We start from the raw sequence: 14,019 nt of genomic DNA, 5'->3' as shown, positions 1-14,019 counted from the left end.
CACCACATACAGTCCTGATTACCCGCGTCAAGCATCACACCTCTCCGGTAAAGATTAGACTTCGAAGGGAGTCTATCATAGAGGAGCTGCCACGAAAAAGCGATGATCTTAGACGGCGCCGGACTCATCCAAATTTTTTCAAAAACTGAAGCCTCCATAACCAAGACATGGTCGAAATTCTACAATACCAAAGCTAGTCGATCATAAGCAGAACTCACCGAAAAATTGCCATCATCCTCCAAGATCCACACCCACTGATCATCGCAATTGCCTAGTTTGACCTCGCTAATCAACACCTCTAACTGCCCAAGCAGCTCTTCTTCCCATTGGAATAAAGCACGCCGCCACACCAGTCTCGACCGATCAAAAGAATCCATCACCAATTCACTGATATTAATCTCTTTTTGTTCAGACAGAGAATAAAGTCTAGGAAATATCTCCCTCAAAGCAGAGCCTCCAATCCAATTTTGTAGCCAAAAATTAGTATTCCTTCCATTCCCAATTCGCCTTTCCACCGCACCCGATATCCAATTCTCCGATATAACCGCACTATCCAGCCCTCTAAGGTCCTTCCACCAAATTGACGAGTTAGAAGGAAAATTACAGTTGGACCAATCTATAGTACAGGAAATTTGTGTCCCATATCTCGCCGCAACCACTTGTCTCCACAAACTACACTCGTTTTGAAGAATACGCCACCGCCATTTAGCTAGCAAACTCAAATTCATAACTCTAACATCTTTCACTCCAAGACCTCCTTCACATTTCTTCAAACAAACCACGTCCCACTTTACCCAACTAATCTTCCTCCCCCCACGGGCTCCTCCCCACAAAAACTCTCTTTGAATGCTAATCATCTTCTTCCACACTTGAGTCGGCATCTTCATAAAGGACATAAAAAAGATAGGAATGGAATTTAGGACCGAGTTCAATAACACAATTCTACCACCAAAGCTAATAAATTTATTTCCCCAAGAATTTAGCTTTCTCCGAATGTGCTCCAAAAGAGGTTCCCAAGTAGCTAAACGTCGAGGATTTGCCCCAACCGGAAGCCCGAGATACTTAAACGGCACCGACCCACGCTTACAATTAAGAAACGTGCACCCCATAGCCAAAAATTCGTCTGACACATTCACACCCAAAAGACAGCTTTTCCAAAAATTAATTTTAAGACCCGACGTCATTTCAAAACCACAGAGAATAGCCTTAAGAGTCCACAAATTTTGTAACGACGCTTCTCCAATGCACAAAGTGTCGTCCGCATATTGCAAATGAGAGATCACCAAACCATCTCTACCCATCGTGAACCCCTTGAACAAATTCAACTCCACCGCCTTACGCATTACCCCCCCTAAACCCTCCGCAACAAGAAGGAATAAGAACGGTGCTAAAGGGTCTCCTTGTTTAAGGCCTCGCTGAATATCAATTTCTCTCGTAGGCGAACCATTCACAAGGATAGACATACTCCCTGCAAACACACAAGCCCGCATCCATTCAATCCATTTATCACAAAAGCCAAACTTCCGTAACATGTAATCCAAAAAACTCCAATCCACCGAATCGTACGCCTTTTCAAAGTCCACTTTAAACACCAACACCTCCTTCCCCGTCTTCTTTGCCACATCCAACACCTCATTGATGACCACCACCCCATCCACCAAATTACGACCTTTAATAAAAGCCGATTGTGTAACACTAATGAGATTATTCATGACTTTACCCAATCTAGCCGCTAACACTTTAGCCACCAATTTGTAAAGGCATCCTAATAAAGAAATAGGACGAAAATCCGACAAACCAAACGGGGAACTCACCTTCGGAATTAAAGCCACAAAATAGGATAGGAAACTCTTTGGCAAAGTCGCGTTCCCATGAAATTGGTCAAATAAAATCCGAATTTCTCCTTTCAACGTATCCCAACAATTCTTTAAAAAAGCAAAATTGAACCCATCCGGTCCCGGGCTCTTGTTCCCATCACTTAGCTTGACCACTTCGGAAATTTCAAGTTCCGAGAAAGGCTTAACCAGCGACCAATTTTCATCATCCGAGAGAGAAGGAAATTGCACTCCGTTGAGACGCGGTCTTCGCAAATAAGCAGAGGAGAAATGAGTCTCAAAATAATTAGCCACTGCCTCCCGAATAAGAACCGGAGACTCTAACCAATTGTCACCCACTTGGAGTGCCAACAAAGAATTTAAATTGCCCCGGAAAGCTACACAGCGGTGAAAAAATTTAGAATTAGCATCTCCTTGGCTAAGCCATTTTGATCTAGAGCTTTGAAAAATCGCCATATCTTTACTGCGCAATCTTTTCCACAGGTCATGGAACATCACTCTGCGTAACGTTACCTCCTGATCAGACAACCCCACCAATTCACTTCTAATATCAAGGTCCTTAATATCCTCGATTAGCACCGCTATTCTATCATCCCCACCGCCATACTCCTCTTTATGCCAAGCCTTCAAGTAGAGTTTTAGACCTATTAACTTCTCATTTAGAATAACCCCCATCCACCCTACACCATTCATACCCCTCCACACCTCTTCAACCATCTTCGAAAAGTCTTTATGCTCTAGCCACGCGTTGTTAAAACGAAAAGGTTTGGGACCCCAATCATACCCATTCTGCTTGAGTAATAACGGACAATGGTCAGACACGTCACGGAGTAACACCCATAAGGAACTTTGCCCCAACAACCAAGCCAATCATCGGACACCAAAACTCGATCAATCCGACTCATCGCCCTCCCACTCGGATGAAACCAAGTAAAATGACGGCCTAATAACGGTAAATCAACCAGCTCCATACCGTCCACAAAACCCACAAAATCCCTCATATCCGACGTGAAATTCGACTCTTGTGAGACCCCACGCCTCTCCCCCCCACTAGCCACTGAGTTAAAATCACCAAGAACACACCAATTCCCGGCTCCAAACCCCCTTTTCGACATTAGCAAGACCTCCCATAGCCTCCTTTTAGCCAACGAATCACACTTCGCATAAACGTTAACCACAAAACATACTTTCTTCAACACCCCCCATTCAAGGCAAACTCCAACTAAACCTTCGCCAATAAAAGTGAGCCTCAAGGACGATGATGACTTCCTCCATATAGAAATAATCCCACCACTACTCCCTTCCGACGGTAGGACGGCCCAAAGACAATCTTGCGAACCCCAAAGACTGTGACAGAGCATCTCATCCACACTCTCCAATTTAGATTCCTGTATAGCCATAAAATCAATTTGATTTTGAAAAATCAAATCTCTCACCTTTCTCTTCTTCACACTCCCTCCCAACCCTCTGACATTCAATGAAGCAATTATCATTGATCACCATCCACTAGCTCCCTTTCCACCTTCTGTGCCATATCCCTTAACTCATCTTCCACCATTTTGTCACACACCACTGTATCTTCCATCTCAAAAGAGAAGCCTACTGTTTTCTGAATACCCAACAATTTTGAAGCTTCCTTTTGTAACAAAACATCTCCAACCATTGGGTTAATTGAATCTTGACCATGTGAAACATCCTCCCCCAACAACAAATCGACACCAGAGGAGCAAGAAACTGGTGCTTTGAAAACAGGCTCGGCTTCGACCTCGCTGCCCTCCGTCGACCGCCGTTCATCCTCCCCACTCTCACGCAAACCACCAACATCGAGTTCGACAGAAAGTTTATCGCAAATTTTCTCCGCTCCTTTTCACCCCTTCTTCTTTCTAGTACCTGATTTTCCTTCTCTCACGGCCTCTGCTAATTTAAGACATTTATGAGTACCCACTTGAGATTGCAAAGTTTTGTTCTTCACTTTCTCTTTCTGAGTGTATGGAAAAGGAGCTTTAGCTTGACTTTCTATGGAAATTTCTACACTTTCAGAGATGGAAGACACCACCACCTGTCTACACTTGGGATTTTTTAACCCACTTGCATCTACCTCCACAAAAACACCACCTGGGCCTAAAGATGATATTTTTTGACAAGGCCCAAAGAATTCCTGTTCAGGACAAAAAAGATTTGTGGACCGCTCCACATCATTAACTAAAACCCGCTCCAGACCCTTTTCTAACGGGTCAAAATCAGCTCGACCTGGTCCACCTTTATTTCTATTCCTTCCATCATCCAAGTCATCACAGTCCAAAACCTCTCTCCTGCCAACTGACTCAGCAATAAATGGGGGAAGAGAGTCAACACCACGCGTGATACCATCTTCCTCGTTCTCCTCCCCCAACTGCACCACTTTTTCAAAATCTTGCTGACATCCCTCCTTAGTGCAAATCTCCACACCTTCACCCTGCAAACCTCTCTCCCTAGAAGTACTTGTTTCCTTAAACAAAGCACACAAAAATTCTGCCTGCTTCCCACCATCATGTCCCTTACCTTCAACACAATTTAAAACAGCTTTTGCACTCTGACATATCACATCACATGCAGGTGGTTGAGTTTTTCGATCACCCTCAACCCCCACATCTTCGTCCCCAACATCACCGGAGGAACAATCACTGCCGGCGTTAGCTACCATAGCCTTCCCAGGATCCTCCACCGAGTCCACAAAGCTCTGTTCTTCGACCACTTCTCTACCCTCCCTTAACCAGTCCATGGCCATAGTTTTTTCTTCCACAACCCACACCTTAAAAATCCTTCCCATCGCACTAACCGGAACCAAAGACTCAATAAACCCTCTACAAGGCGTAGATAGTTTAATTCGAGCTACATCGAGCCTTGATCGACTCGCCGTCGCCTCGTCGAAATCCATGAAATCTCCAAAACGCGCCCCCACCTTCTTGAAAAAATTCTCACCCCACACGTGTAATGGAACGCCGAGAACCTTCACCCACACTTCTCTTCTGTCATTAAAAACAGCAGGTGTCCAAGACTTCACCTCCTTGAAATAGTAAGCAAGTCAGTCATCTTTAGCTTTCACCATAGCTTCCATCTCTCCTTTCTTTGGGCTGAACAATAGGACCAACTTACCTCCCATATGAGTTACAGATATATGTTGTCTTCCCTCCATGTACAAGGTCGTACGGATTCGAGACACATCCACCTCCAAAGCTAAAACTCCCACAAAGCTCTGCTGCAACTCTTCTAGCACTAGCTTATCCACCTCCACTTGTAAAACTGGTTCTTCCGGCACCACTCCAGTAGCAGCATTTTTACTTCCAATCAGCGCCTCCCTAAAAGAACTGTCGTTCTCTTCTTCACTCACAACTCCTCGCTCCTGTTTGTTCCCCACCGGAGTCACCAGATGAGATGACTGATCATTACGATCAAATCTAGCTCTATTCACACGAAGCTTGGACTTTCCATTCCAAACATCTTCCAACCTTTCTGAGAGTGCAGCTACTGTTGAATATGTAAATTGATTTTGGGTTTGTTAATTTTGGGCCTTAGGAATTTTAAGCCCAAACTTAGTAATAAGTAGTAAGTCTAAAGAATGTTCTAGAGATATGTAGAAATAACTAGTAGAAGTTATAATATGTAGTAGTAGAGAGAAGTGTGTAGAACTCTCTCATAGAATTATGTAGAACTCTCTCTTAGAAGTATGTAGAAGAGTCTCTAGGAGTATGTAGAACTCTCCCTTGAAGACTATAAATAGGGGAGAGGTAGTCATTTGTAAACCAAGCAAAAAATTACAAACACTCAATAATATAAGTAGCATTCCCTTCCAACAAGTTTCATATCCTCTCTCAAATACTTAAACACTTTCTCCACCTATTAAAGCTTCCTTCCAACAAAGTGGTATCAAGAGCTTGAAGGTCCTCCTAAAGATGGCGAATAATGGTGTTCCTCTCCAAGTCCCGATGCTCACAAAGAGCAACTACGACAATTGGAGTCTGAGAATGGTGGCTCTCCTTGGCGCACACGACGTGTGGGAGATAGTCGAGAAAGGCCTTGTAATCCCGGAGAATGAAGGTACTTTATCTCAAACTCAAAAGGATGGTTTGAGAGACTCAAGGAAGAGAGACAAGAAGGCTCTCTGTCTAATCTATCAAGGATTAGATGAAGACACGTTCGAGAAGGTCTCGGGAGCAACGACGGCTAAAGAAGAATGGGAGAAACTTCGAACTTCTTACAAGGGAGCCGATCAAGTAAAGAAGGTACGTCTTCAAACACTAAGAGGAGAGTTTGAAGCTTTGCATATGAAAGAAGGTGAACTTATCTCTGATTACTTCTCAAGAGTTTTGACGGTTACTAATAATCTAAAAAGAAGCGGAGAGAAGTATGATGATGTAAGAATCATGGAGAAAGTTCTTAGATCGGTAGATCTAAAGTTTGAGCATATTGTCACTGTCATCGAAGAGACAAAAGATTTGGAGGACATGACAATAGAGCAACTTCTTGGGTCGTTGCAAGCTTATGAGGAAAAGAAGAAGAAGAAGGAAGATATCGAGGAGCAAGTACTCAAGACACGAGTCGATTCACCTAGAGAAGAACATGGTCGGAGAAACCAAAGACGAGGTGGCGCTCTAGAACGTGGACGTGGTCGTGGATATGGAGGCGGACGAGGTTGGAGGCCTAATAATGACAACAACCAAAGAGGAGAAATCTCATCATGAGGTCGTGGGAGAGGATCTCCAAAACCAAGGTACGATAAGTCACGGGTTAAATGCTATAATTGTGAGAAGTTTGGGCATTATGCTTTCGAATGTAGAGCTTCTGGAAATCATAGAGTTGAAGAGAAGGCCAACTATGTTGAAGAAATAAGGCAAGAAGATGGAACATTATTGTTGGCGCACAAAGATAATGAAAGAGGTGGAGATAATCAATGGTACCTTGATAGCGGTGCAAGCAACCATATGTGTGGGCGAAGAAGCATGTTCGTAGAGTTAGACGAATCAGTGAACGGGAACGTGGCTTTCGGAGATGAATCAAAAGTGGCAGTGAAAGGTAAAGGAAACGTTCTCATCCGCTTGAAAAATGGGGATCATCAATTTATTTCCAATGTTTACTATGTGCCAAACATGAAGAGCAACATCTTGAGTCTAGGACAACTCTTAGAGAAAGGTTATGACATTCAATTGAAGAATAATAACCTTTCTATAAGAGATCATTCAAACAAGTTCATTGCTAAGGTGCCAATGTCAAGAAATAGAATGTTCGTGCTCAACATACAAAATGATGTTGCGCAATGTCTCAAAATGTGCTACAAAGAAGAGTCGTGGCTTTGGCATCTTCGATTTGGGCATCTTAATTTTGGAGGATTAGAGTTGCTCTCTAAGAAGGAAATGGTCAGAGGGTTGCCTTACATCAACCACCCCAATCAAGTATGTGAAGGATGTTTACTTGGAAAGCAGTTCAAAATGAGCTTCCCTAAGGAGTCGAGCTCAAGAGCGCAAAAGCCGTTGGAGCTCATACATACAGATGTGTGCGGTCCGATCAAGACAAGATCACTCGGTAAGAGTAACTACTTCCTTCTCTTTATTGACGATTTTTCAAGAAAAACATGGGTGTACTTTTTGAAGGAGAAATCAGAAGTGTTTGAAAACTTCAAAAAGTTTAAAGCCCTGGTTGAGAAGGAAAGTGGTCTCGTGATTAAAGCAATAAGATCCGACCGAGGAGGAGAGTTTACTTCAAATGAATTCCTTAAGTATTGTGAAGACAATGGCATTCGACGACAACTGACGGTACCAAGATCCCCCCAACAAAATGGAGTAGCAGAGAGAAAGAACAGGACAATCCTTGGGATGGCGAGGAGCATGCTAAAAAGCAAGAGACTACCAAAGGAACTGTGGGCAGAAGCTGTTGCGTGCACTGTTTATCTATCAAACCGTTCTCCGACAAGAAGCGTGTTGGGAAAAACACCACAAGAAGCATGGAGTGGAAGAAAGCCTGGAATTTCCCATCTAAGAGTCTTTGGAAGCATAGCTCACGCTCATATACCGGACGAGAAAAGAAGCAAACTGGATGACAAAAGTGAAAAGTACATCTTCATTGGTTACGACGCCAACTCCAAAGGCTATAAGCTCTATAATCCTGATACGAGGAAGACTATCATTAGTCGAAATGTCGTTTTCGATGAAGAAGGAGAGTGGGATTGGAAAACAAGTAATGCGGACTACAACTTCTTTCCACAATTTGAAGAAGATGATGTGGAACCAGAGGAACCAAGAGTAGATCCCGCTACCCCTCCGGCTTCACCAACTCCGAGTTCTGAAGAAGGAGAAAGCTCTAGTGAAAAGACTCCTCACTTTAGAAGTTTGCAAGAGATTTACGAGGTAACCGAAAATCAAGACAATCTTACTCTTTTTTGTCTATTTGCGGATTGCGAGCCCATGAATTTCCAAGAAGCATTTGAGAAGAAGACTTGGAGAACTGCCATGGACGAAGAGATCAAGGCGATAAAGAAGAATGAAACATGGGAGTTGGTCTCACTTCCAAAAGGGCACAAGGCGATCGGTGTAAAGTGGGTGTATAAAGCAAAGAAGAACTCCAAAGGAGAAGTTGAAAGATACAAGGCAAGATTGGTGGCAAAAGGATAAAGTCAAAGAGCCGGCATCGACTATGACGAGGTATTCGCTCCAGTTGCTCGATTAGAAACTATTAGACTAATCATTTCATTGGCAGCTCAAAACAAGTGGAAGATACATCAAATGGATGTCAAGTCAGCCTTCTTAAATGGGGTCCTTGACGAAGAAGTCTACATTGAGCAACCACAAGGCTACGAAGTCAAGGGAGAAGAAGAAAAAGTCTTGAAGCTAAAGAAGGCACTCTACGGGTTGAAACAGGCCCCAAGAGCTTGGAATGCTCGAATTGACAAGTATTTCCAAGATAAGAACTTCATCAAATGCCCATATGAGCACGCACTCTATATCAAAGCGCAAGGCGGAGATATTTTGATTGTGTGCTTATATGTAGATGACTTGATCTTCACGGGGAACAATCCAACCATGTTTGAAGAGTTCAAGAAAGAGATGACAAAGGAGTTCGAGATGACCGACATTGGATTAATGTCTTACTACCTCGGCATTGAAGTGAAACAAGAGGATCATGGAATCCTAATCACTCAGGAAGGTTACGCTAAGGAGGTACTCAAGAAGTTCAAGATGGATGATGCAAACCCAGTTAGCACGCCAATGGAATGTGGAATCAAGCTATCAAAGCACGAGGAAGGTGAAATAGTGGATCCATCACTCTTTAAGAGCTTGGTTGGAAGCTTACGATATTTAACATGCACGAGGCCTGACATCTTGTATGCGGTCGGAGTTGTAAGTCGATACATGGAGCATCCAACAACAACTCATCTGAAGGCAGCAAAGAGGATTCTTCGCTACATCAAAGGTACAACAAACTTAGGCTTGTACTACTCTGTTTCTGATGATTACAAGCTCGTTGGATATAGCGATAGTGACTGGGGAGGAGACGTGGATGACCGAAAAAGCACAAGCGGCTTTGTTTTCTATATTGGAAACACAGCTTTCACATGGATGTCAAAGAAACAACCGATTGTCACTCTTTCCACATGTGAGGCGGAGTACGTGGCGGCCACTTCATGTGTTTGTCATGCAATCTGGTTGAGAAACCTATTAAAGGAGTTAAGTCTGCCGCAAAAGGAGCCGACCAAGATATTCGTAGACAATAAGTCAGCAATAGCTTTGGCAAAGAACCCAGTCTTCCATGATCGAAGTAAGCACATTGATACACGCTATCACTATATTAGAGAGTGTGTCTCTAACAATGATGTGAAGTTGGAGTACGTGAAGACAGATGACCAAGTAGCTGATATCTTCACCAAGCCTCTCAAGCGTGAACACTTTGTCAAGTTAAGATATTTACTTGGAGTAGCAAAATCAAGTTTAAGGGGGGGTGTTGAATATGTAAATTGATTTTGGGTTTGTTAATTTTGGGCCTTAGGAATTTTAAGCCCAAACTTAGTAATAAGTAGTAAGTCTAAAGAATGTTCTAGAGATATGTAGAAATAACTAGTAGAAGTTATAATATGTAGTAGTAGAGAGAAGTGTCTAGAACTCTCTCATAGAATTATGTAGAACTCTCTCTTAGAAGTATGTAGAAGAGTCTCTAGGAGTATGTAGAACTCTCCCTTGAAGACTATAAATAGGGGAGAGGTAGTCATTTGTAAACCAAGCAAAAAATTACAAACACTCAATAATATAAGTAGCATTCCCTTCCAACAAGTTTCATATCCTCTCTCAAATACTTAAACACTTTCTCCACCTATTAAAGCTTCCTTCCAACAGCTACATCTTTGACATTTTTAAACTTCACAAAAGCAAATCTTTTCCCCCATTTATCCACCTTGTTTGGAATATAGACATCACCCAAGCTCCCAAACTTAGCAAAAATCTTCCATAGATCACCCAAATTGAGCTCGTCCGGGAAGTTAGTGACAAAGAAGGAGGTTGCTACTTTGTCAATGTTGTGAACATAGCCACTCCTTGATTTGCTAGGACCAGCACCATGAAACTGCCTAGCCCTACCCACTCCTTCTCTCTCTTCTTTCTCTCTCATAATTTTGGTTCTCTCTTTTAAGAGGCTAATAAATGTTACTAATACTTAAAAAGGCTATGTAGGATATCAATATTTGTGCATAATGACAGAAGAAACAGGAACCCTTATTGTCCCACAATAATTGGGTCTCCATTCAAAGTCTATGTAGAAATAAGAAGCTCTAATTTCAAAAAAAATAGTTAAACACATTAAAATTTAACCAACATGATTAAAATACTCACTTTGATAGAGGCTCTGAATATCTTCCAAACAATTTGAGATGAGAACACTAAAATGGTGGGATACTCTTCATTTTCTCTACCACCTGAATTGATTTAGCTGATTTAGCAAGACTTGTTTATGAGTTGCAACCTCATGCACAATATATGCTGGTTTTTTCAAGGTAAAGTACTGAAACTGCATAACAATACAACATTCAAAAGTTGGTATACATAATCAGTATAAGCTCATAACCAAGTAGGAGATATAGATGTTAAAAGTCAAAAATTGTTAGCAAAGGAAAGAAAACCTGCTGATCAACCTGGACTGCAAGTAAAGGGGATTTTTCCTTAAGTCCGTGCACTGTGTTGGACTGCACTGCTATTGCCGCCTGAGACCAACATACAAAAGCAATATAGAATCAAAAATCAATGACTAAATAAGGGACACATCCATAATTTATGATAAGTTCACTCAGAAATAGAAAATCCATGATTATTTGAGGTGAAAAATAACAAAACAAAAAAAGAACAATGAATGTATCTAATCAGATAAATTTCCATAATGCATAACTATCAGGTTCCAACCATGAAAATCTTGTTAAACAAACGCTGTAAAAATAAAACCAAAAACTTACTGCTTCATAACTATCAAGAAACTCAGTCTCATCTTCGTCTAAAGCCTTGGGAGGTCCTGTGATATTCATTGTATCAACAAGTCAAAATTCATCCAAGATTACAACAAAAAGAAACCATGTAGATTTTAGAAAAGAGAAAAGTAAGGGGGTAAAATCTAAACATAAGTAAAACAATTAGCTTAAACTATGCCCATCTCAAAAGGTACGGCACTAAGTAAGGTAACTAACTAAGGTAGCATGTTCACAAAGCCACTGTGTCCACTACAAAGCAATTTAAAGTATCAAGACAACGATATGTGCAAAACTAGAAAACAAAGTTTAAAACTGCCAAAAGATAAAGAATAAAACCAATTCTGTCAATGGATAATAAGTAAAATTTGATTAAGGACTAAGCTTACTGTTCCTTGAAGGACGAACACGACTAAACTGCATTTGACCATGCAGGAACAGAATCAGCAGAACAGCAGGGTTACATATGGGTTGCATTGGGAGGTAAACCGTCGTTATTTCACTCATTATGCAATTGGAACTGACACCACTTAAAGAAAATAAATCATTTCATGACAATAAAGTGAACACACCATACTGCTAGAACTTCAAACATAAAAGCACTTACATTATCTTCAAATTTGTAGATTATACTGCGAGGTTCCAAGATATCCGGTTAGGTTCAATCCTTGAATTTTACTGCATGAGTACAGAGAGAGAGAGCAAGTATAATGTTTATCAGTTGCATTATAATATGAAATAATAGGAGATATCATGATTAGATTAGTTGCATTTACAGGTGTATCATATGGCACAGAAATTGCCATTCAAACAAAAAAAAATCAAATCAAGGAATTGCAAATGTTCAATAACATATATAAAATAGTTTAGCCCAAAATGTTAAATTTCAAAAATATTAGCATCGAGACATAGCTTAGCTCTTCCCCAAATTAAATTGATTAAGCTGCAAAGCATGACATTGGTATTAATGAAATAGCCTGAATAAGACAAAAAAGAAGAAACCATGACATATAGCTGATGGTTTGTCACCTTCATTTGTTCTCACTTTGTGCTAGGTATAATAACCCTCTATTTGCTGCTATTTATATCCTGAAAAGATCTCTTTGTTCCAAATGGACTTGAGAAGCGAGATCTCACGAATCTAGTAATGTGAGTCCAGATCTAACATCAAACACCGATTCAAACCAGTTAGTGTATAACGCAACGAAAAATTCATGCAAAAGTGTATGACATTAATAAAACCAAACAGAGCATGAAACCGAGTTAGAACAAGTACCTTTTAAGATTAGGCCCCAAACACAAGCCATCATAGGTGGTTCATGCCTTAAACATTAACATCATCAGTTTACAAATTCTATCACAACATTGCAAGTAAAGAATCAAGTGTTTCAAACCTATTTAAATAAATGGCTTATCTTTTGAGATGATTTAACTCCTTATGAAACCAGTATCATTTCACCAAACACGTAAACTTGAATTCTTCCACATTTCACTGGACTAACCTATTAGTCATAAAAACAATCATACAAACAATCAAAAAGAAAAATCATATCATGGTTCCAACCTTGATCACAAGTCTCTAGTGAGATTGCTTGCATATCATGGTTCCAATCTAATCTAATTAAGCATATACATGAAAAGAGAAGCAAATTGCAATATAATTAGGCATATACATGACAACAACAACAACAAATTTCAATCTGTGCAAATACAAAAGCAATCAACTAATGTAGCAACAACTTAATGAGATTGAAAAGAAATCCATACTTATATACTATAACAAATCATATACTCAACACTAAGCAAATTAATTCAGTTCAGTACAAATATCAATAACAACAACTAAGTTTGCACCCTAAGTTAGAAATTCACTGAAACTGAAAATAAAATTGAGAGAGAAGATTATGAAAAGGTACTTTGCAAAGAAACCCTAAATTTGAAATTGAAATAGAAATTGATTGAAACTGAACGAGAATCAGTAATTAAAATAGAAATTGAGAAAGACGGTTTAGTAAAGAAGAAAAAGTTGAAGGAATTCGAAATATTACCTGTGTAAGATGCAGATGGGTAACATTTTTTATATGTTACTAAAAGTTAAAGAGTTTAATTGATATGCACCGACGGTGTAAAATAGTTTTACACCATCGTCCAATAAACAATCATTATTTTGCCATGTCATATCAAGAAAGTGGGGTGAAGTGGGGTGATGTGGCGGAAAACATGGTTGGTATTGGTTGACAGTGTAAAATTATTTTACACCGTCGGTGTATATCAATTAAATTCAAAGTTAAATATGTAGTAGTGATATATTCATGAATTATTTCGATCTATTTTATCTATGGATGAATTTTCTTAAAAAAATTCACCGATTTTCGACACATTTCATAAATCAATATTATTATGACTCTTAATACCACTAATAAAAATGTTCTAAATACTAATACTAATAAAACAAAATCGATATAATAGTTCTGGATTTGTATAAACAAGTACTACTAGATCGTAGAAAAAGGCTCTTAACTTTTGCCTCCAAATCCTTATAAAAAATTTTATGCAATATTGAACCTTAAATACCTCTGATTTTATCAAACTCAACTTATTTATATTATAGTAAATGCATCCAAGATAGACTCCACCAACCACATCACTAAACAACACTATATTAAACTGTGATACCCAGTCAAACCAAATTAAAATATAATAATCTTG

At 40.0% G+C, this 14,019-nt stretch overlaps 1 protein-coding gene across 1 annotated transcript; it reads right to left on the bottom strand.

Moving 5' to 3' along the window:
• Positions 1–2,572: 2,572 nt before the first annotated feature.
• LOC123892258 lies at positions 2,573–3,328 on the bottom strand. The gene has a single exon (XM_045942062.1). It carries the CDS (start codon positions 3,326–3,328, stop codon positions 2,573–2,575), a length of 756 nt encoding a protein of 251 aa, XP_045798018.1.
• Positions 3,329–14,019: the final 10,691 nt, after the last annotated feature.

Source organism: Trifolium pratense, linkage group LG6, assembly GCF_020283565.1.
Source record: "Trifolium pratense cultivar HEN17-A07 linkage group LG6, ARS_RC_1.1, whole genome shotgun sequence".
Taxonomy (NCBI): Eukaryota; Viridiplantae; Streptophyta; class Magnoliopsida; order Fabales; family Fabaceae; genus Trifolium; species Trifolium pratense.
This window is presented reverse-complemented; position numbering and strand designations above follow the sequence as displayed.